We start from the raw sequence: 23818 nt of genomic DNA, 5'->3' as shown, positions 1-23818 counted from the left end.
TGAGCGTGGAGGTTTTATGGGGAAAGAGAAGATAAAGTTTGATGGCGAAAGAATAAAGGGATCGATGGGATTAAATTCTAGGGGCAGAGGTAGAACGCTGAGAGAGGGGCACTCTGCTCTGGTTATGTTTCCTAATTTCACTCCCACGATAGAAACCGATTAACCGTGAATCATAGCTATTCGGTGCATCGAGTCTGGCAATAAAGACTCAGACCTTAATCAGTCCTTGCACACATCTTACATTCAGGGGCTGTAGGTCTATGCCATCCTTAACTTCCCCTACTGTATTAAACTCTACCACTTCAGCTGGGAGCTGTTCCATATATCTGAGTCTTAATTCTACAGCATCTCTTCACACTGAATGAATGGTAAAACAGCTACCATGATGTATAGGTGAAAGTGTTTTGCAGACCATTTCTTTCACACGCAATCTATACGTGTATAATCCTGAACAGCGGCGCACAGCCCCAGTCCTTGAGAGCTTCAGTTTTCAGATAGCTCAGCCTGAGCTCTGAAATTTCCAACATTGACTAAATAACTCATTGGCAGCTCGAGGACTGGATCTGTGCAGCCCTGTTCTAGCGCATGCATCCCTACGATGGGATTTGAAGAATTTTGGAACACTAAGCTCTCGCAGACCCGCGACGCATAGACTAAGCCTTCTAAAAGCCATCGCCAATATATTTTGCAGCACAAAAACAAATAAATAAAAGTGTCACAGTTTTCATCAAGAAAAGTAGACACACACCATGGACTGATCTCTAGTTTCCCTTTAATTATTTCAATGCAAGGGGTGTGCTGCACACTGCAAACCATTAAGACTTTCTGCACTCCAAAGATGTGAAACTGCACAAAAGCACATAACACAACGGAATAGTATATAGTATTCGATAGCAGCTTTTTATTGGTTACAAAACCTAAGCCCATATACAAAACTAGGAACACATTTTGATGCCTCTTTTGAAAGAACATTTTAAGTCTATTTAAACAGAGTTAATAAAAAGAGAAAAAAAAATGCATTTTTTCAAACACTGTTTTGAAAACAAAGTGCAGCAATATTGGTTATTTTTTTTTTCCTTATAACTACAAACTGATGCAAATCCCACCAAAAAAAACTTGATATGGACACATTAATCAAAAACTAACCAGATACTCGGTTATTATTGGAGCCATAAGCATTTTAGAGACTTTGGGACCCCCAACTAGAAACAGAAGAATTATTTTGTAGGAACATTAAATGGGTTTTGTAGGGGTACTAAAACTATCCTTGAAAGAAATGTTCCTTACCGAAAGAAAAAAAAAAAAGAAACCTCTAGGCTGATACGGGATATATCATCGCACACGTTTCGGAGGTTAAACAGTAAAAAAGAAAAAAAAAAAAAGTCTAAATCAAGCGAGGCTTCATCACAAATGTGACCATATCAAGTTCCGCCAAACTTCTTTTGAAAGTAAAACACCACATTTTAATTTGTTTTTTTAAACTAGAGTGTGAACGGGATGCGGTTACGATATGAAGTTTCGACTCTAAAACTCTAGGAATGGGGGAAAGAAAAAAGGCACAATGACTTTCAACTCTTTTTTTTCTATGTGCATGAGAGTTGAAAAAAGTTTTGAGCCACCTTAAAGAGAAATTTCTTCTAAAATTTATAAAACCTATAAATATTCAGAGGCCAAACCATTATTAAAACAGATTCTCTAGCAAGTAAAAATCTTGCAGTTTAATTATACGCTTGTATCCAATTTGAGATACAAGACAATCCCCACCACCCCCTCTTTAAAGTGGCTCCACCGTGGCAGATACATATTGTAATGAATGCACATCTGCTGTGTTTGGGGAAAGGGAAGCTGATCCACAAAGCTTGGATGGCATCAGGCATAGTAAACACGACCCAAGTCCACTAAAGTATTGTAATGTTATCTAACCCGTCACATGGATTATATATAGAATATCCCACGCACGTAAAACTGCGCCATGATGTTACAGTTGCAAAACGCTCTTTATAGGCCTCAGTGGAACAAAATATTATATTAGATATCCATCTATCCAATACATAATATTTCGAGTTCCAGAAAGCAAGAAATATTCAAATATAACATAATTTCACCATCTTGCCAAATTGTCAACAACTTCATTGACATGAACCTGATTTTGGTTGTTTTCTTTAGCATGTAGGGGTAGAACACAGCACTGTACAGCTGAAAAGCAAGCGCATTGCGCCATTACCAATCAAAAACCTAGAAGTAACCAATTCAGGAGACCGGGTTATTTGTTTTGTTGTTGAGACTATGGTTTTTATTTCTAGGTTCTGGAATAGACCCCTGCTTTACAAGTGATAAAATCGCGAGGATTTTTCTACATAGCTCTTGTTCTGTTGTCATTTTGCAAAAGCGCTGGTTACGAAGTATACGTCGTTTTAAGACTAAGTTACAGTAAACATGAAAAGCTCCACAGTCTGACCCAATAAAAATGATCTTTATCCGCCTAGATAAAAACAGAAAAATTTACCATTGTCCATGGAAAGTTGAAAGCAAGGTTCATGTCCCTCCCCCACGATAGGTGTTTTGAGTTCTCTATTCACAAAATATTCTTTTTTATTTTAAAGAGACTCTTGCTTTCAGCTTGAGATCAACTCTATAAATGAATAAAGTTCTACAGCTCGGGGTTAACTCCATACACAGCTTTTGGTTACTTCAGGACAGCAGAACATAGGTTGAAGTGGTCAGAGCGCGACGTTCGATAGATTGCAAAGCATTTTTGCCCTTTTCCTTAATCAGTTCCATTTCGCAATCCTGACTTTTGAGGCAGTTTAGCAAACATCAATGAGAGAGACAGAAGTAGTCTTCTTTCTCCTAAATATAACTTGTTTCGCTGTATCACCCAGATTAAACTCTTATACAGGTTCATGAAACTTTTTTTTGGCTTTCCTGTTCTCTTTTTTTCCCCCATCAAATTTATAATTCCACAAATATGAAAGAGTCCATGTAGTTAGATGGAGGCTCAGAGCAGACTGTACTCCTGAAAAGTCTTCCAAAAAAAAAGAAAAGATAAAGAAAATATGTATTATACCAAAGTCTTGATGTACAGTGCACCAAATTTAACAGAAGCTACTTTTTCCCACAGTAAGCTGATTTTCCACCACTATGGAATAATCTTAAAGGTCAAATGTTGTGGCTGTCAGCACATGGTGCCAAATGGGAAAAAAAAAAAAGTAAAAATATAGTTGGGATTGTTAGAATTTTCAAAGGAAACCGAGATCATGCATATGCAATTACAGTCCATGTGAGAGTGTGACATTTGGCAACTGCAAAGTGACAGATAATATGGTTTTTGCTTTAGAAGCATCAAAACGAAGAGGCATGTGAGTCTTGAAGCCTTGGGGTTTCTTCAACTGGTGGATGTCTGGTGATGCGATATATCTCATAGGACAGAGAAAAGCTGCTCTGCAACACTCAGAAGTTAAACTCTTTTGTTGGAAGATTGGATGCCGGCTCAAAACTGTAAGTACCTCCCTGGGTGGCTTCGGGAAGGAGGCTCTGATCTTCATCAATCTGTCATAAGACGACACAAGCGATAAACGTTAAAATGCATCTATTATAAAAATATAATGTCCCCAACTGTCCCAACAACAAATAAAACATTAACTACAGCGTGCGCACTCATAAGCAGAAGATGTGTTTGGCCAAACATCTCCTGCAAGCCAAAGAAGCCAAGGGGTGGCAAATGCAATTGATTTATGCATCAAGGGTGTGTGAGTGTGTGACTATTGTAAGGGCATTTAATGGCTGAATATATAATAATGCCCCTTTCATAGAGAAAGCATGCTGCACATGAACAATATACATTTTCTGTGTGCATTACTCAGCCACCCCGTAGGAGCCGAAGCAAATTAAAAGCAGTGCTAAACAGACTCGTACATAGCTGCTTTCCACAGAGGCAACACGAACATGAGAAACATTACAATACAGGAGTACTTACATCATCCCCAGAGAAATACTGGTCTATGATTTCAAAAGCGAGCTTATATATCTCCTCATTCTCATGCTGCTGCAGTGCTTCTATCTTCTCCAAACCTAGAAAGAAAACACATACGTTGAACATTTACATGAAAAAGGGCCAAGAGAAGATGGGGTCTTTTTACTTTACCCAGAGGGTGGGTAAAGTGGAAGTGACAGAGGCTAATACAGTGAGAGAGTTTATACATGAATGGGATAGGCGTATGGACATCCTACATCTAAGATGAGCCCGATTAGGGTTGGAGTCTAAGGTAGGAGAAATGGCTTGATGTTTTTTTATCAGCCAATCAACAGAGAAATAGATGTAGAGTCATACGTTTTCAGGAACTCTGATATTTTCTTCCACTCAAGACTTTTGTGACCCCATATTTTTGTATGTTGGCCCAATAAAATGGTAACTTATCAGGCCACATAAGTTGACTAAAGAGATCTAAAATGGCAAGGTGCCAACAACCAGTAGAAGTTTCCTAACAGGTAACTAGATTCCCTTGTTTGTAAAAATGTACACTTCAGAAAACTTTTTAGTTTTTTTGTTTATGACCGAGTACATTTCAAGGACAAATTTCAATAAACAGCTGCAGAATTGAGACAGTAATATACTTAACAATCAGGGGGTAAAATGCTCATATTTGGTGGCAAACCTAGTTAAAATACACCAGCGTTTAATAAAGTACAGATTTAAGAAATCTGGAGAGCCATGCTCACCTGCACATTCCTCTATGATCTCCGCTATTGTGCTAGCCTCTTCTCCAGCCATTATAAGAATATTCTTTAAACCATCCAAAACCACCTGCACGACTTGGGAATCTTTGACGGACAGCAAGTTGCAAAACGGTGGAATCACATTTTGCTGCACAAGGTATTCAACCTAAAAAAAAAGAAAAGTCACATACTGTACAATCACACCAAAGCTTATAGGAAGCCCAGCTTAAGGCATGTAGGTAAGCGTATATGCTACAAGAGTCACGCATGAGAGCAACATTTAGCGATTAGGATAAAGAATGAGGTGCTTCCTTGACATGTTCTCACTGCATCGGCTGTCAACGTCAAACACAGGTAATTCACAATTATTCATCACTTCAGACAGTATGTTATAGGCATTCAGGGGCAAAAAAGGTTGCTTAATATTTTTTCATTTAAGAATGAAAGAAAATAGGGGGGGGGGGGCGCTTTAGTATACACTTTTCCCCCCACCTGTCTTGATACATGTTAAAATGTATTGGCAGATGGGTGAATAAAAACCTGAACATGGATAACCGCATTTAGACTTCAAAAACAGACACCTTGGTTTCCAGTGGGAAACAGGATTAGACCGAGTAACAAAATACACAAGTCAAACACACACAACGTGCAACAGGTTACATCAAGAGTAATTTATTCATCAACCTACCTGATCTTTCCTCCCACTTATTGTCAAGTTGCTGATTGCCCACGCAGCTTCTTTCTGTGTTCCAAAGTCACCCTGTAATAAAAGAAGATCATACATTTCTTTGTAGCATATTCTGCTGTCAATATAACCACAACTGAAGCCAAGTCAGATCTCATGAGCCCTGAACTTACCTTTGCTAGCTGGTGTATGATCATTGGGATAAGCCCTGCATCAATGACTGCCTGAACTTGCTGTTGATTCCCTGCAGTGATGTTGGATAAGAACCACACCGCTTCCTATAAGAAAAAAAAAACCCCAAAAAACAAAACACCTTAAATATATATCTGGAAGTATACGGCATGCAAAAGAACAGGGTTACTGCAGGGAGATCTTGACAAACTAACCAAGTTCATTTGATCACCCACGTTTTTGCAATAGAATATACTTTTTGGGTGTAATAAACCAAATCGTTTAAGTAAATTAGAACCAAGTGCTTTTGAGGACCGATATTCCATGCTGCAGCTAGAGGGAGCATAAATCTCTAAACCTCTCAATGAAAATTAACAGGACCGACAATTTATGCAGCTCTTCTTACAATACATACATTCATAGGGTACGACAAATGTAGAACTGAGCGACTAACACATACGGATATATTAGGTTAAAATGGGCCGGTTCACATGCTTACAATCTAGGGACGAACCAACTCCTGCTTCAGGGGAACATAAAAAAGGACACTTATCTGAATGCTTATTTTAGGCCAGCACAACTAGGTTTTGTGATTCTATGATACAAGTTGCCCATACCTTGTTAATCTTTTCTTTAGGGTGGGTCAGCAAATTTTGAAAGTGTGAAAGCACATCACAGTTTAAAACCACTTGAGTTTGTTCATCGGTGCCGGTCACGATGTTCCCCACTGCCCTCAGGGCCGCAGTCTGAAAACAATAAGACAATTCATCAGACAGCTTTTAGCATCATAAAAGTTTGTTTATCTCTCAGAGGAACCATCACTTCTGCCAGTGTACACACAAAGTGCCGATACACGGATACTAATTGATATTAAATTGCCAGATTTTACATCACTATCCAGACATTCGCCTCAGAACATAATGCACATATATTCAAGGAACAATAGCCCACACAGCTGTATTTTGTAAACGTACGCGATTGTTGGAGAAGCCAGTATTGCTGTAATATAACATTTATGGCAAGCTGTGTATTATAAAACATCTAGGGTACATCCTTATTTGGATCCATTTCAGATACCGTATTTGCTCGATTATAAGACGACCCCCCCAAAACTTGAATATTAATTCAGGAAAAAAAAAGAAAAAGCCTGAATAAAAGATGACCCTATAGGAGAAAGTTTTACTAGTAAATATTGATGTGTAAACTATTTTTTCATATCTAATAAAACTATGATTGAAAAAAGATTGTTTTTATTTCCTTTTATTTGCCACTCTGCCCCAGTTATGCACATCTGCCCCCCCCCCCGATATGCCTTATACTACACCTATATGCCACTCTGCCTCCCTGATAAGCCAGATATGCCTTTTAACCCCCTATTTGCTACTACCTCCCCCCAGTGCATCCCTTTACTTGTGACCCATGCTGCAGACTCCATGGTGTCTAGTGGTGCAGCCGGTGAAGGTCTGTGCGATGCAGGCCTCTGCTGCTGCTGGCCAGTACTTCCGCCGGGGCTTCTATGACTGAGCGCCAGGATTACATGACCTTCCGGTGCTCCAGCATAGAAGCCGCCCAGAGGAAGTGCCGGCAGCAGCATAGGCTGCCAGAGAGATGTATCCGGGTAGCGTGGAGCGTTGCGGGGGGGGGGGGGTGTCTGGATCTTAGTCTTGTAGTCAGACCCTCTATTTGAGGTCTGATTTGAAGACGACCTCGAATACAAGAGGAGGGGTATTTTTCAGAGCATTTGCTCTGAAAAAAACCTTGTCTTATAAATCAAGACAATACGGTAATTTGTAATTAGTGACTCTTGATCTTACCTGTACTTTTACTTCCTGGTGACTCAGAAGAGGTACCAAGAATGGTACAACTCCAGAATCAATGACCATCTGTATTTGTTCATTACCGCCATCAGTTAAGTAAGACAAAGCCCACACTGTGTCCACCAGAATCTAGAGAAATGGAAGTGGATAAATGGGTATTACTAATGCAAAGTATAAAAACCACTTAAAAGTCTAGTGATAAACTGTATAAAATACTGAGAAGCAGGGAATAATATACTTTGAATTCACAGGCTTGCGATAAGTATGGAAATCCAGCGAGTGTATACGTTTGGGAGAAATCTTGACTATATATTTGGCATGGGAGCTGTAACACTTCGATGTCAAGGACATCCGAACAAAAGGAAACAGATCCCTTACGTATACATACTTATAAAGGAGAGCTTAATAAGGCTCCTTACTAGACGGTGACTTGAGCATAAAATCAATTTGTTTTTTCTTTTTAACAGAAATAGAAAACGGCACAATTCATTTGAAAACCGTCTTATTCCGATGGCACCCACCATTTTTAAAAACGTATCTTTCAGAAAAATAAAATCTAACAACAACCCATGCACACTACCTTTTTTTTTTTTAAATTACAAAGTTTAAAAAACGGAAATCAAATATTTGGGAAAAAAATGAAAGCACAGCAGTAAGATACTTACATTAATATCTGTGTGATATATGAGAACGCACAGGGCAGGCAATATCTGAAAAATAAAAAAAAATAAGTCTTTAGCTTAAAGCAAGTGAGATTTTATTTTTTTTCACAAATATATTTTAAAATTCACTAACTGCATGTATTTATTGCTATCAGGCTAGATACAAAGGGTGGAGAAGTTGAAAAAAGATCTTTTACAGAAGATACAATATCATTATACAAATACATGAGGACAATACCAGCCGCTCTTCGATGACATGTCCATTAAGAAGAAAGGACAAAAAAAGTCATACTTTAAGTGAAAATGTTTTGATTGACAGGAAGACTTAACTTGATGGACCCGCGTCTTACTAGGTTACAACATATTCAAACTATCTGAACCCCATTATCTTACTAAGGCATTCAACCTGAAAGTGGCTAACAATAGACTGTAAACTGTTTTGTAAGAGGGGAAGATGGGTATATGTTTAGAATACACTAGTGAGGCAATAGAAAATAATAAAAAAATGGGTGTATTTATAAACTAGAAAATGCATTTGACCCCCAAAAAAACCCCAAAGTTTCTAACAGTGGACAATGCATTTTAGCTCCTGCACCAGGATTCCTCCGACATTGCTCACTTTGGGATTAACTGTAAAACCGTACGAAACATCAGAGTAATGAGGTGAAATATAAATATAGATTATTCCTGTAAAGGATTACGACGATCATACTTCAGAGGGATCTACACGACACCTAAACAGTATGTGATACCATCACATTGCCATGTACTCCCCAGAGATGAATGACCTCAAATATCACACCCACAATGCCGCTCAACCTGTTTGCCTAATTAAGCTTTGCTGACATAGCTCTTGTAACTTTTTAAGCTCCTTTCCTTTTCCGGAGTTCATTGAATTAATTCTATGTGAGCACTTTCCCAGGTCCCATGAATGAACACAGGCTGCCGGACATCCGAACCTCTGATGCTGCTTTTGAAACTTGATTCATTTTTGTTACAGTAGGAGACAATGTACTTTAGACCTTGGAGAACAATTTAAAATGGATAGTGTTACTGCAAAGCCTCTTTTTAAACAAGTTCAGCCAGGCCTTAGTAGTAAAAAAAAAAAACTTAGGTTGATGCTGTTTTAGAAAATGTTTAAAACCAAGCTGCAGAAATTAGACTAGTAGATTACTGACGTTTTATACAGTTGTGTGGAAAAAAAAAAGAACTCAACAAGGGTGTACTTTTTATGGTTTTACATATCAAGAGATAATCATCTGTTCCTTAGTAGGTCTAGAAATTAGGTAAACACAACCTCATTAACACAATATGACATTACAACTTGTCATGATTTATTAAAAAATAAATAAAGCCAAAGTGGAGAAGCCATGTGGGAACAATTAAGAACAATAAATATACAAAAAAAAGCTCTCAGTGAGACAGGGGAAACAGAGTAGGTATTCACTAGATACAAATGTAGTGATACATTTGTATCCAGTGAGTACCTACACCTCTTTTTCTCCTGTCTCTCTCACAGAGCTTTTTTGTATATTCATTGTTGCTACCTACAGAGTGGAGTCCATGTTATTAGCAGCTCCGGTGATCCTTTGCTATATATGAAACATTAAGTACACCTTTACTTCTTCCATAGTAATTAAGGTGCTAAGTACCAGTCAGGTGCTGCTAATCCAATGCCCATGCCCTGATTAACTGATAATCAGCAAGTGTGACCAGTCTTATAAAAGCAGAAGTTTTATCTCCTGTTCCTTATGGGTGAGCCATGGCAGAGCCCAGATTTTATTCATCCTGCATCCTGTTGCATACAGGACAGTGATCCCAAGCATACCAGCAAATCTACAACAGAATGGCTGAAAAAGAAAAGAATCAAGGTGTTGCAGTGGCCCAGTCAAAGTCCAGACCTCTACCTGATTGAAATGCTGTGGTGGGACCTTAAGAGAGCTGTACATAAACAAATGGCCGCAAACCTCAACGAACGGAAGCAAAAAACACAAAAAAATAAAAATAAATATCATTACTGAAAATTTCACAGAAGAGGCATTTTCAGAAGGTTTAAGGACAAACCATTAGTCTATAATTTAAAGCTTGTCCAACTCCAGCCATTTACAACCATATACAGACTGTGTGCTCGGGAAATCAGTGGCAGAGTTCAGTGATACGCAGGGCTTAGGAATAAAGGGCAATTATGGAAAATGTTAATATTTGCGCAATCATGAATACCATTAATTTTACCCCACTTTAACTACTCAGCAAGTAAGCAGTTTTACTTCGTCCTGACAAAGCTACAGCGCTAAATCACCGACGTGCTGGCTTTAATGTAATGACAAAAGCTGCTTGAGAAGTAAACGGAATCAAAGGCAGTCCTCTATGGTGATATTTTAAAAATTACCTCGTGGACAGTCTCCATTGGTGGCGGGGGATCCTTATTCCTGCAGAGATTGACAATGACCCATGTAACGTTCCGGAGGAAGGTGATGGGGATGGAGGGGTTGATGAAGGACAGGAGCGGTTTGACAACTCCAAGTGAGATGACATAATCTCTACACTGAGGACCATCACCTACAGAAATGAGAAGTGTTTAAAACAAAAAGGCTTACATCAAGGATGCTGGTGGTATAGAAAATAAAAGGTATTTGAAATGTATGCAATGATCATGTCATTCAGGGAACAAATTCACATATCCACCCCAACCATTTTGCTTTGCATTGATGATTTATTTCATAGCCATCGTTCTGGAAGCTGGTCTGTCATCCATTGCAATCCTAGTAGAAGCCAGTACATAAAGCATGGGGTTTGACATAAGAAAGCTGGAAATACTACATACAAACAGAGCTATTTACAGTTTGATGGCAGCCCCATATAACCACCAATACTTTCAACTGAGTGACCGTAACTTACTAGATAACCCTTTACCATTGTCAGGCTATTAAAGCCAAAGCTCTTAAAGGGGAAAGCCTAAAATTATTTCTTTACTAGTATCACATAAAAAAAAGCATTCTACTTTTAACATAAGCATCTACAAACAGAATGTCTCAGTCTTAATCACACAGAAGGACACTAAACTTTAAAAGTCTATGGATGAAATGATTCAACGTCCATTCATCACCAGGCCTGGAGAAAAATGAAGCGCTATATAGAGCACTGTATCTAATACAATTTCTAAGACTTGAAAGACTTATTACAGATAGCACTAAACCAGGAATAAAACAAAACAAAAATAAAACAGAATGAAAAACCCAGCAATTTACGGAAACGCTATTGCGTGTCATACGCAAGCGCTGCTGAAAGACTGTTTAAAATGGATCAACGGCACCAAGTCATCCTTATCCGTATGCAAACAGCCGTTTTCAGGATACTAATAACTTGATGTCACATGAAGAATGGTGACACATTTTTACAAGTTTAACTATAAAACACCAAGCTACTGGTGGAACTATTTAATATCAAATTATGACGAACCAAGGACAGAAGCATAAATGAATGGGTACCTGATTTTTAAATGCATACCAAATGGATAAAAAAAAAATGAACTATTAAGTTTAGATAGAAACAGTCGCTTTCACAAGAATATTAACTTTACCACTATGAAAAAAACACCTAAAATGATGTATTGCTAACCTGCCCAACTTTGCTCAAGATCATGCAATTAAAGTGGCGCACACACACAGACTACATTAGCGCGATTAAACTGATAGCTTACATTCAGTTACATTGTGGCCAACAGCATAGAGAGAACTACAAATATGGAAAATGTACCTAGCATACTCTGCTTTATCACAATGCATAGAATTATGAGAATAGTTCTCGTTATGGTCCTCTTAAACACGGTCATACTTACCAATAATGTTTCCGAGAGCCCAAACTGCTTGTTCACAAACATTTTGATGCAGGGAATGGAGAAGTCTCAGAAAGAGAGGTACGGCATCTAAGTAGACAAAGCAAGGATTACCAGAGGTGGTCGAAAAGGTCCGAAATACCTACATTATCCTAGGATCTACGGCAAAGCTAATGGGCACCACAAATAATCTGATATTAGATGAAAAATATTAAACTTTGGACAAATATAAAAAAATAAAAAAAGCTTGAAACCAATATAAGGTAGCCTAAATGTCAGCTTGTAAGCAGGGCCCTCCCTAACATATTTGTTCTAATTGTGTCAGAGCCTTTTGAATGTGTGTGTACTCAAAAGGAAGTGCTGCATAAACTGTTGGCGCTACATAAATAAAAGGCAATATAAGGGTACCAAATCTGTAGATTAAAATTCAATATGAAAACGGGCATTATTTCTTGTTTTCATTAGTTTTATACATCAAAGCTGTTACTCCTATTGGTTAGGTAAATAGATCTACGGCGGAAGTCATTTTAAATGGCTTCTCTGTGAAATCCATCAAGGTATCAACACCTTATCACTTGCAGTACCGTTGCCGATCAGAAGCACAAAAAGAACACGGATTCATAAGTCACTTACTGGACTGGACCACGGCTTGCGTCTGCGCAGATGTTCCTGATGCTATGTTGGTCAATGCCCACGCGGCTTCAAATTGCAAAGATGGGCTAAGAATTGAAACATACATGAAACATGAATGCAAATATACAGACACACCAACAAGAAACCCGGCAACAAATGGACTAAACTAAGAATTATTGGCACAAAAACATCCTAACTAGGGCTGCAACTAACGATTATTTTAATAATCGATTAGTTGGCCGATTATTTTTTCGATTAATCGATTAATCGGATAAAAAAAACAATATGCAAATTTTTAGTTTATTTAAAATAATTTAATGAACTGGATGTTAAAAAACAACTTAAAATTTACATTAACATTCTTATTTTGTTATGATGTAATAAAAAAACAATATTTTCAAAGTACAAAAACCCAAACACAATATTTATGAAACAAAATAACCCCAAACATTCTGAAAAGAGGTGGACTATTACTGTTCAAGAAACTTTGCCCCAGCCCTGGCACTTTGCACCCAGCACTTTGCACCCAGCACTTTGCCCCACCCCTGGCACTTTGCCCCAGCCCTGGCACTTTGCACCCAGCCCTGGCACTTTGCACCCAGCCCTGGCACTTTGCACCCAGCCCTGGCACTTTGCACCCAGCCCTGGCACTTTGCACCCAGCCCTGGCACTTTGCACCCAGCCCTGGCACTTTGCACTCAGCACCCGGCACTCGGCACCCGGCACTCGGCACCCGGCACTCGGCACCCGGCACTCGGCACCCGGCACTCGGCACCCGGCACTCAGCACCCGGCACTCAGCACCCGGCACTCAGCACCCGGCACCCGGCACCCAGCACCCAGCCCTGGCACTTTGCACCCAGAAATTTGCGCCCTGGCACTTTGCACCCAGCCCTGGCACTTTGCACCCAGCCCTGGCACTGTGCCCCTGCACCCAGTCTCCAACTCTGCCCTGCACCCAGCCCTGCCCCCACATTCTGCCCTGCCCCCACACTCACACTCTGCCCTGCACCCAGTCTCCTGCCCTGCCCCCACACCCCCACTCTGCCCTGCATCCCCTGAAACCCCACCCCCACCCCCGCGAACCGCTCTGTGCGAACGGAGCCACACGCAACTAAAAGAAGGCGGAGAGTGCAGCGGAAGCGGGGAACGCTCGCAGAGGTAAGTAAAAGGAGCCGAGTGCTCCAACAACGAATCGATCACTCGATTAATCGATAACGGAAATCGTCGACAACGATTTCCGTTATCGATTATTATCGATTTTATCGATTCGTTGTTTCAGCCCTAATCCTAACACTATCTTATTTGGTATTGGCAATAAACACGATAGATTATATCTACTCCACGATAGAAAAGGGAGGCTTTAATCAAAACAAAGTGCCTGTTGGGTAACAGAAATAGAATTGAAATATCACTCACTTATCATCCGCCTCTAAGCATTTCACCAGGATTGGGAGAATTCCTGATTTTATTAAGTCATCAATGGGTGGATTTCTGTCACTGGATAATAGTTTCCTGCAGAAAAGACCAACAAAATATCAAACAAAAGGAGTTCTGGACAGTTTGTTGACGGGAACAAACAGGCAGCATTATTTAACCCCTTCAGGACCGGGATTTTGATACAAAGGTGTCGCCAAAGGACCGGAGCCGGTTTTGTGTTTTTGCCATGTCTTTCTTCAACTGTAATTTCTCTTATCGATTAGTGCACCCAAAAAAATCATATATTGTTTTTTTCAGCACAAGTAGGGCTTTCATTTGAAACCATATTAAGCTGGGTAGTACATTGTTTTGTTTGAAATAAACTGGAAAAAGTGGGGAAAAATAAAAAAAAACTTTTTTTTTTACAGTTTTGTATACATACAAATTGTACACACATTGAACCAATGGGAAAAAATTATCCCAAATATATTCATTAACTTGTCCTGATTTGGAAACCACCCAACATAGCCAGGATTTTCATTGATTTTGACCAGTATAGGGCAAATATTGCAAGGCACGCATCACGTTTTTAAAATGTAATTTTTTTCAAATTTGGCATGGTAGGCTAATAACTGCAATAGTTGTCACAGATACTGATTATCCCCCCAAAATTATATGTTTATGAATAGTAGATAAGTCAAGGTGTACATTTTGGGTCATTTTGACACTTTTCAAACAGGGATTTTATCGCCAATTGCTGACAAATTGAGGTATTTGGGAGATTTTGGAAGCCCCCCCACTGTAAATTACCCCATAAAAGTATATATTTATGAACAGCAGACAAGTCAAGGTATTCAACTAGGGTAATTTTGACAGTTTTCAGGCAGCCATTTCTTCATTGATGTCTGCCAAAGTTCACGGAAAATTTATTTTATTGCGTTTTTAACGAATACATTTCAATGTCGCAATTTATTTCTTGCACAGCATATGTGAAACAGTGGAAGAAAACACCACATTTTGTTCACCAACATCCACCGGTTCCAACAAGGCCTCACATGCATGGTTCATGCATTTTTTGAGGAAGCTGAGGGCAAAACTGGAACATGCGCATTTCAATTTTTAAACATATATTTTTTTTTATCAGATTACTTGTAAGTGACAGGTTTAGGCTGCTGACATCAATCAGGGAGACTGATCAATAATCAGCGACTTAAAATGTCACCGACAAGTGATCAGGTAATTGTTTTGTTTTTTTATTTATTAATAATTTGTGTTTTTTCATAATTACCCTAGATGACCCCTCTATCTTTGTAGGGCAGGGTCATCCATGGGCTGCTATAATGATCCGATCACTCCTATTGGCCAGGAGTGATCTGATCATCATCAGCTAACTCATGTGGAGACCAAAGAACCCTGTCTCCGTAGACTGGAGATTGCAGGACTGATCAAAGGGCTTGTTTTTGCTGTTGCGATCGCGCCATTGAAGGGGTTAACGCTGCACTAACGCGCTCATGGAGCGATCAGGCAGCAGGGGGGGTGTTGGGTCAGGTCCCCACACTTGTGTGGGGACCCAATCAACACTCAACCCCCTTTCCTGAAGCTGCCTGTGGCAGCTGAAACCGCGATTGCAGGTTTTTCTGCAATCGCAGTTTCAGCCTACAGAATCACTCCGTGGGAGTGATCTCAGGCTCGGGGGCGGGCTCTGAGTGGCTGTACTGGTCTGCCCAGACTCCTGGGCAGACAGCAGCAGCAGCAGCAGCACCCCCGCGATCACCACGATTGTGGCGATGTGGGGGCGGTTTTTGGGGATGACGTACCTGGTACGTCCTGGTCTACCGGTGACCTATGACCAGGAAGTACCAGGTACGTCCCGGTCCTGAAGGGGTTAAGGCCAAAATCGCAAATATCACATAAGCCTATTAATAATCCGAGAAGTACCAACACATTACCTCGCTGCCTGTACGGCACTCAGCTGGGTCGATGGATTATCACTGGTGGCATTCTGTAATCAGGAAGAAAATGCATTAAGAAAGGGAGGCATAATATAAAGGAAATATCACAGTTAATATACAACAGATTGTAGCTGCAATACATACCTGTAATATTGCTTCTAGTGTTACATTTTGCTTAAAAAAAGAGAAAAAAGAATGTTAACAGTGGAAGAAACAGATAAGATCAAGCGGCAAAAGCAAGCTGGTCAGAGCTCTTGCAGAGGCATCCATTCAAATAAATGTCAATAGACAGAGGTAGGTGTGTGTGTGTGTGTGTACACACAGGTTTGCTACTAGTGATATCCATGCATTATTCACCAAAAAACAATGCTCCGTTTCCATTCTACTTCCTATAAAGAACCCCCTGGTACAATAAAACTACAATCTGAAAACCACCAGGTTACTGAACACATACAGTGCCAACCTCTCTCCCTAGCGCTCATCTATAGATAACACTTCTGAAACCTGTAAGATTCAAACGGATCATACGAATGAACTATCAATCTCCCACGGGAACACATTTCAAAACGTCTTACCCAAATCATGTTACACATCACTCCCAATAATTAAAACAATCTTACCGATTTGAAATCGCCATCAACATCAGAATCTTCTAGACTCTCCTCTTGGGGAACGTTTCTCTTTTTCAAAAGGTGCTCGTCTCTTTTGTTCTGAAACAGAAGTTAAGATTAGTGAAGAACAGGTTTGTTTAGTGATTAAACATAAAAGGTATAAAAAAAATATAGAAGCTAATATAACCTTTTAGACAGACACTTTAGGGCCTCGATGCCGTGTTGGATAAAATCATCCTGGGTAGAACTATCGCATATATTTGATGATGCTTGGAAGAACTATGTCAGATTTGGCTGCGAGACCCAGGAACACCATATGCTTCTCTGGGAATATTAGATTGTCGCCTTTTAAACACTTCCACAACATACTGTTGCCATATGCCTCTGACTCCGCTACATATACTATCTGCCAACGACTAGTGTTAAAAAGTGTAATTATACAGACATTATTATAAAGGAATACACAAATGTTATTGATCCAAATATATGTCCTATTTTACAGGAAAACATTGTGTAGCCTGGGGGGGGGGTTCCTATAGCTATATACAGATACCGCATACAGGTATGCCTCCAACATCGCACACAATTTAAATAACGCATAGGGGTGCTTCTCCCGCCTCCAAGCTCAATGATTTCCTATCAGCATCTAGCTTAGGGAAATCATGGAGGGGCCTTTGCATTCTAGCTTCAGATGGCATTTATAAATAGAACTTTTTATTGGGAAGGACCAGGAAGGGATATAAATCAATATGTATTACAGAGTTTGGCACCAGTACTACCGTTTTAGATGATTGGGTTTTGTTCAGTCTGAGTTTGGAACATATCAGGCATTTCATTTCCTTTTTATCTCTGAAACTTTGTGTATTCATATTGCTTTAACGTACATCTCACACGGTCAGCTGGTCCTGTTATTTGGCCAATATGCAGTCTATAGATTGGATTTCAAATATTTTCTTGGTAGGAAGTGTTAATTAGCATACCTCCAATTCTTGCATTAACCTGCCAGGGTCTCTTACATCAGCATTAACTGCTGGAAGGGATGCAAAGGCTGTAATCGCCTTAAGTAATGAATACAAATCATAATATACACCGAAGATATGTCAATACTGTCTCTACATTCACCGCTGGGGGGTGAAAACACCGGCCCAGGGGCACTATGTAAAGAAACCCAAGAGGTAAGGGCTGCATTTGATGCGGGGTGAAACGTTTAGACACATTACTAAAGTATTATCTCTTCCGTGTCAGACTGTGTATAGCAGGCTAGAGGGAAATCAGCCACTGGACATGGTAAAAGTCAGTAAGGCGTTCCCCTGCCGGTTTCCGTTAACATCTGGTTATATTGTCATCATCTGCCATTCGATAATGGCCGTTACCATCGCACTCTTCTATTAACGGCGAGACCTGTTAGACTGTGGATCACCTGCTTTGGGCATTTGTTGCACATTTTCTTGCTTTGTAAGTTTGTTTGCTGTTCTGTTTTCCGATCTAAATATAACCCATGATAATTTTATCGTAGAGGTATCTGGTTTCAACTCCCCCAATAAAACACAATATGAACACTTTAGTCAGTGCTTCATGTCACCATACACAGCACCAAACCAAGCTTTTCTCTGGTGGGACCACAACCGAGATAAGTCTACAACAGCAGTGGGACCACTACATCATTTCACACACGTACCTAAATACATATGTGTGTTATTTAGGGCTGCAACTACTAATCGATAAAATAAAACAGTTGCCAACGAATTTCATTATCGATTAGTTGAATCAATTATAAGAGTTTTTTTTGTTTTTTTTTTTAAAAGAGGCTATAACACTAAGATCCAGATTCCCTCGCAGCGCTGCAGGGGACCCGGATCCTCCTCTCTGACAGCCGGCAGGCGTCTGTGGGATGCACGCAGACATCCTCCGCTACTGTCCTCCATTTCCACCGGGGCTTCTATGTTGGAGCACCAGCGTGACGTGACCTTCCGGTGCTCCACCATAGAAACCCTGTCGGAAGTACTGGCCAGCAGTAGCGGAGGTTGTCTGCGTGCATTGCGCAACGTTTGCTGGCTGCCAGAGAGGTGGATCCCCCGCAGCGCTGCAGGGGACCTGGCGCATCTGTGCGATGCGCGCAGACATCCTCTGCTACTGTAGGCACTTCTGCTGGGGCTTCTATGATGAAGCACTGGCATCACTTTACCTCCCGGTGCTCATTCATAGAAGCTCCAGTGAAAGTGCCGACCAGCAGCAGAGGTTGTCTGCGCGCATTGCCCAGACGTTCACCGTTTTAATTTTAGATAAATGTACATATTTTTTTATCCGATTAATCGACAAAACCATCAGCCAACTAATTGATTAAAAAAATCGTTAGTTGCAGCCCTAGTGTTATTTGTATGATAAATGGGAATAGCTCCTACAATCACACTTCAGGTACTGTTTGGTATAATTGTATGGATGTGCACAACAGGCTTGTGTTTAGATGGCTACAGGTTATCTGAAAATAGTGAAATATACAAGAATCATATCCCATCACCAATAACAAAATGTCAGGTTCTTTACCTTTCGCAGCTCAATGGTCACTTCATTCCGGTGTCTTCTCATAGTCTACAAAAGAAAAGCAGCACCATTAAGAGGTGTTAACGAAGGAGTTTTAAAGCAGTCCAGTGTTTCAAGTTCTCAGAACTCAGATGTAACTATCAGTAATAGGGCATCAAACTAACTCCTGAACCTCCTAAACTTGATTAGCAAGACATGGTTTGTCACTTTAACAAAGACTCAGGATCATTAGTGATTGGGAAGCACCTAAATGATTTGCGAGTTTCAGATAAGTTTTTTTTTTATTTTTTATATAAACCATCTGAAACCATAACGACGCGTTCAGTATTCCAGGTAAACCAGACCAATGTAGAGGCTCTTCTAGAAGTAGAGCTATAAAGGTAACTTTAGAGTCTGTAGTCATGGTCATTGAGGAATAGCTGACATTTGGAGGAACAAGAATAGACCTCTGAATGATCATCCCATCTCATGCTGACAAGGCTGGACTGTAAACGTCCTCTTAAAAGCTGACTGCTTGCAGCATGTGAAGGGTAGGGCACAGCATATAATATATAAGATCACAATATATTTTCAGAAGCCAACTCATAGGTTTCATTGAAGCCCAACCAATGTCAACTAGCACATTCCCAACACCAGACTGAACGACAGCCGGGATGGTGAGAAAAAAATCAAGTAACTTGCAGGATCGCTTAACCCTTGAGATGAAACTGAACCTCCAGCTCTAAACACTTCTTTATAACAAAAAACATTCCGAGTGACTAAAAGGAAAGGTCTCAAGAACTTCTGACAAGCTACATAGTATATTCCATTTCTGATCATGAAACGGCCACTGACAGATTCTGCCCAGTTTGTTTTTTGCACGAGCCGGGAGATTAGGTTGGCTATCAGCCAAAATGCCCTCTGATACAAGAAAGATCTCCAAGTAGAACCCCTTGTTTTAGAAACAGAATTTGACAGCAGATAAAAACCCATTCAGGACATCTGGTTTGCTCATTTCTACTGTAAAGGGCCAAAGCCAACCTCATTCGGTCCTCTTCTCTTGTATTCAGGACAGCCATGCAGGTCTACTCTCCCTCTGTACTGATGTCTACCAGCTCACCACACCCTCAGTAAAGTAAACCAGAACATGCCAAGTTAAAAATGTAACAATGAAATATTGGAGAAAAACAAATAAAAAGCACGTACCGACACCTCGCACCCCTACCACAAAATACAACAGGTGAATGTGTTCATATAGTCGTGGTTACTTTTGTATTGCCCAACTAAAAACACATGTAACCCTATCCCGCGTACCCCCGACCTGAGCACCAGTGTTATCCAACGGACTAGGCTGGTTTACACAATTGCAGCTAATGATCAGCAAGATTGTGGTGAAAGCACCGTGAATTTGGGAAATATTTCTCAAATACAACTCATTGTGTTCCAGTAATCTCACTTTCTCTGCAGGTCTGGAGGCGGCCATTGCTGTCATGTGATATTCTATTGTATGCCATCGAACAGGTAGGGCATTTGCCTCCTATCCCGGGCTTATATAACACAAATGACTAATATGCTGCTGCATGAAAATATTAGTTTTTTTTTAAAGTTATTTTCAATCTGATATTAGTAATTGAAGCAATGTTGTAGGAGCTGCCTCTTTAGGTGCAGGGTTCAGTGAGCAGACTAGTGTCTACACTGTTTCACAAAGCCCTGTACACACTACTTCAGCACACTGGTGCTTACCGAGATCAGCAATACGCTTTGTAAACGGCACGCGACTGGGAGGATTTCACAGAAACTATATGAAATGTCACACTTCAGTCACTTTCAAGCCAATAGACACTGTCTGTTATAATATTCTCTATAACACCACAAATATACCATCAAATAACAAACACCAACAAATTAACCATGTGGCTTATCTGAGTAACACAAACAATGGCCCTTTAAAGTCAGCAAGCAAAAACAGCTTTGCTGCCTTCTCAAGAATTAAGCCGGGCTACGAAATAAGTCGTTCCTCTGGGATATTTGCAATACCACATCAGTAACCCGAACAAGTCTTGTGGCTACACCACTGATCCCGGTTTACATGTCTTACCTAGATCACGGTACATACTTCACAGGGGAGGAAAAAGGGCCTTTGCCAGAGCCTGGCTGCAGAGGTAAACGCTGTCTCCGAAAACCTGGGCACTTAACGAGCGTCCTCATAGATGGGCATGAGGACCCACAGACAGAGGGGAACGGGCATTCTTAAACTGCCACGCTCCACCACTTAGACACCAGTTCACTCAACTAAAGAAGTGGACTCCATGACACCGAGATGGGATAACAGGGCTGCCCGTTCGATTTCTTGCATTACAAGCAGATCCTGCTATTTTGCCTGATTTTTAGATGCATGTAACGCCCGAGGCTTCGCGGCAGACTTCTGGGTATAATATCTTGCGTACAACATCATGAAGCTGAACGTCAGGTGACAGAAGCAGCGCGGGGTGTTGGGACAGCATGGTGACTCAAAGCAGAGGAGGAAACTTAATACGCTGCCTTACACAGAAGCCCAACACTTCAACGAGCTGGAGACAGCAGCCGACAGACTACAACGTGATGTCAGTCATCTACATGATGCAGAGATTATATGATGTCATTAATTAAAATATTAACAGTATGAGCCAAGTCAGTCATCTACCAGGACTATTCACTAAAGCGAGGTTTAACAGGAGACTTCATTATACAGGATAGAGGCCCAAGCCCACTGTGAGCTTCTGCTGCAGACAGTGCTTGTAGGGCCCTGTGTTATATATAGTTAAATCAGCGAGTTTACCAGGCTCCGGACACATGGAATAATGTATTATACAGGCCAGCGCTGCCCCTACATAATGAACAGCGAAGTAAGAGGATTAAACCACAAGTGTCCTTTCAGAGAGTGGCATGGAGAGAGTTAACACGGGGCATTACTGCGGATCCATGATCGCCGTCTTCCTGTCTAGGGTGTGCAGCCGTTATATGCTGCGGGTCAGGGGGGCTGCATTCCCCGTAGAGCTGCCATCTACGGGATGATAACTTCACGGGTACCTCCGGAAACCCACTTTCACCTCTGCGGGCATCCAGGGGCCTGCAATGCAGAGTAACGGCAGCAGACGCCACCATGTAAAGGGCCATAGATACTGATGCACGGGGGCCAAACACGGCATGCGAGTCTACCCGCTGCAAATACACGTATGAACCCGCATTCTACACCGGTAACAAGAGGAGCACCGTACGGGCACGTCCCCGCAGGCTTCCTCCGAGCGGCCGGGCGTGCGATGGACCTCAGAGTTTCCCCATTCCCAGGGCTGGTGATACCGTCAGTAGGTATCCAGAGTACCGCCGCTTACACGGGTAAAGCGGTCACCGAAAAACACTGCTGTGAAAAGGCGTAACTCATTCCCGGGCAGAGCTCGCCCCACCGGCATCACACACGGGATAGATGGAGGAGTGGGCCTGGGAGGCAGAGAGCCGCCCTGTCCGGGCAGGTGGCACAAATACAAGCGCACACATAAGGGATAGGGTGGATCTTCGTATCCCAGGCCTTGTGTGACCCACTAGAGCAGCGGCTTCATCCTCCTCCCGCTACCACGGTGTCATCCCGACCGAGGCCCCACATGTCAGTGTAGCTCCCAATCAGTCACAGTGAGGGCCCTTTGGTACGTAACGTAGCAGTGCACCGCCGGCTTCTCCAGCACTGGAAGCCACTCGTTAAGCTCACCTCCACATCGCGCCCTTTGTTCTTGAAACTCTTGATACGGTGGTTCTCTAGGCCGGCGTTTTCCGCCATGGCGCCTCTGTCTTTCTTTTCCGTTACCGGCTGCGACAACACAAGGACCGCGCAAGCCGCACTCCCCCACCCTGCGCGCGCTCGGCTCGAGGAGGAGGAGAGGGGCGGGGCGGGACTCGTGACGTCACGAGCAGGGAAGGTGGAAGGGAGTGTGTGTTTGTACTTGCCAGTAGCCAGTGCTAACCTGCGGAAAAGCGTCCCGACGTCAGCGGGTCATATGACTCAGGAGGTCACATGGTACCTGGAGATAAAGGAAACGGCGAAACGGGAGACTTAAACAAGCCGAGATGTTGTTCTTGGGTCCAGGATGTGGAGGACTAGTGTTAAGAGCGATTGCTGGTGGGCGGGGGAGCCGGGTGCTTGTTTACCCGGAGTTTGCTTGAGCTCCACCGCAAGAGTTCATTTCACTAAGTGCTCTTTGAGTTCCGTGACAGGACTGACTGGAAAACACAGGTCAAAGGGAGGACCTGCAGCAGAAAGGAGAACCATTCAAAATGCATTCTTAAAAGGGAAAAAAATGCATATTAACCCCTTAAGGACCAGAGCAATGTTCGTGTATTTGCTATATCTTTATTCAGCTGCGATTTCTCGCTAACTCGTTTAGTTCCCCCTACAAGTTATATATCGGGTTTAGTTCAGGACAAGTCGGGCTTTCCTTAAAGCAGGCATGTCCAAACTTTTTTCGAAGAGTGTCAGATTTGATGAAGTCGGAGGGTCGACCATTTTGCCTGACGTTCTTTGAACCATTAAAATTAAACGCAAATTAACTATTTTATGCAAAGTTTATTGAAAACGGCATAGTTTTCATTTTGTGACTTGGATGACAAATCTAAACAGGTGTGAAATCACTCTGCCTTTAATATATATATATTTAAAAAAAAAGGAAGCTGAAATATGTCAGGAACATTGTAAAGTACATTACACAAAGTAATAAAGCCTGTCTGTCAACTTTTAAGTTCAAAAAATGTGAACAGGAACATAACACCA

The 23818-nt window shown here is 41.4% G+C and overlaps 1 protein-coding gene across 1 annotated transcript; it reads right to left on the bottom strand.

The window, feature by feature from the left end:
• Positions 1-3450: 3450 nt before the first annotated feature.
• On the bottom strand, positions 3451-22831 carry LOC149286506 (importin subunit alpha-4-like). The gene is made up of 17 exons (XM_089494023.1): positions 22763-22831; positions 19045-19089; positions 16510-16599; positions 16034-16063; positions 15887-15939; positions 13938-14033; positions 12520-12605; positions 11890-11976; positions 10441-10610; positions 8055-8099; positions 7387-7518; positions 6190-6318; positions 5575-5679; positions 5405-5476; positions 4720-4882; positions 3977-4071; positions 3451-3549 (listed from the first exon to the last, which is right to left on the bottom strand). Exons 1-17 carry the CDS (start codon positions 22829-22831, stop codon positions 3451-3453), a joined length of 1566 nt encoding a protein of 521 aa, XP_089350149.1.
• Between the last annotated feature and the right edge of the window lie 987 nt (positions 22832-23818).

Source organism: Sceloporus occidentalis, unplaced genomic scaffold (genome assembly GCF_023333645.1).
Source record: "Sceloporus occidentalis isolate IW3139 unplaced genomic scaffold, rSceOcc1.0.p SCAF_68, whole genome shotgun sequence".
NCBI lineage: Eukaryota > Metazoa > Chordata > Lepidosauria > Squamata > Phrynosomatidae > Sceloporus > Sceloporus occidentalis.
This window is presented reverse-complemented; position numbering and strand designations above follow the sequence as displayed.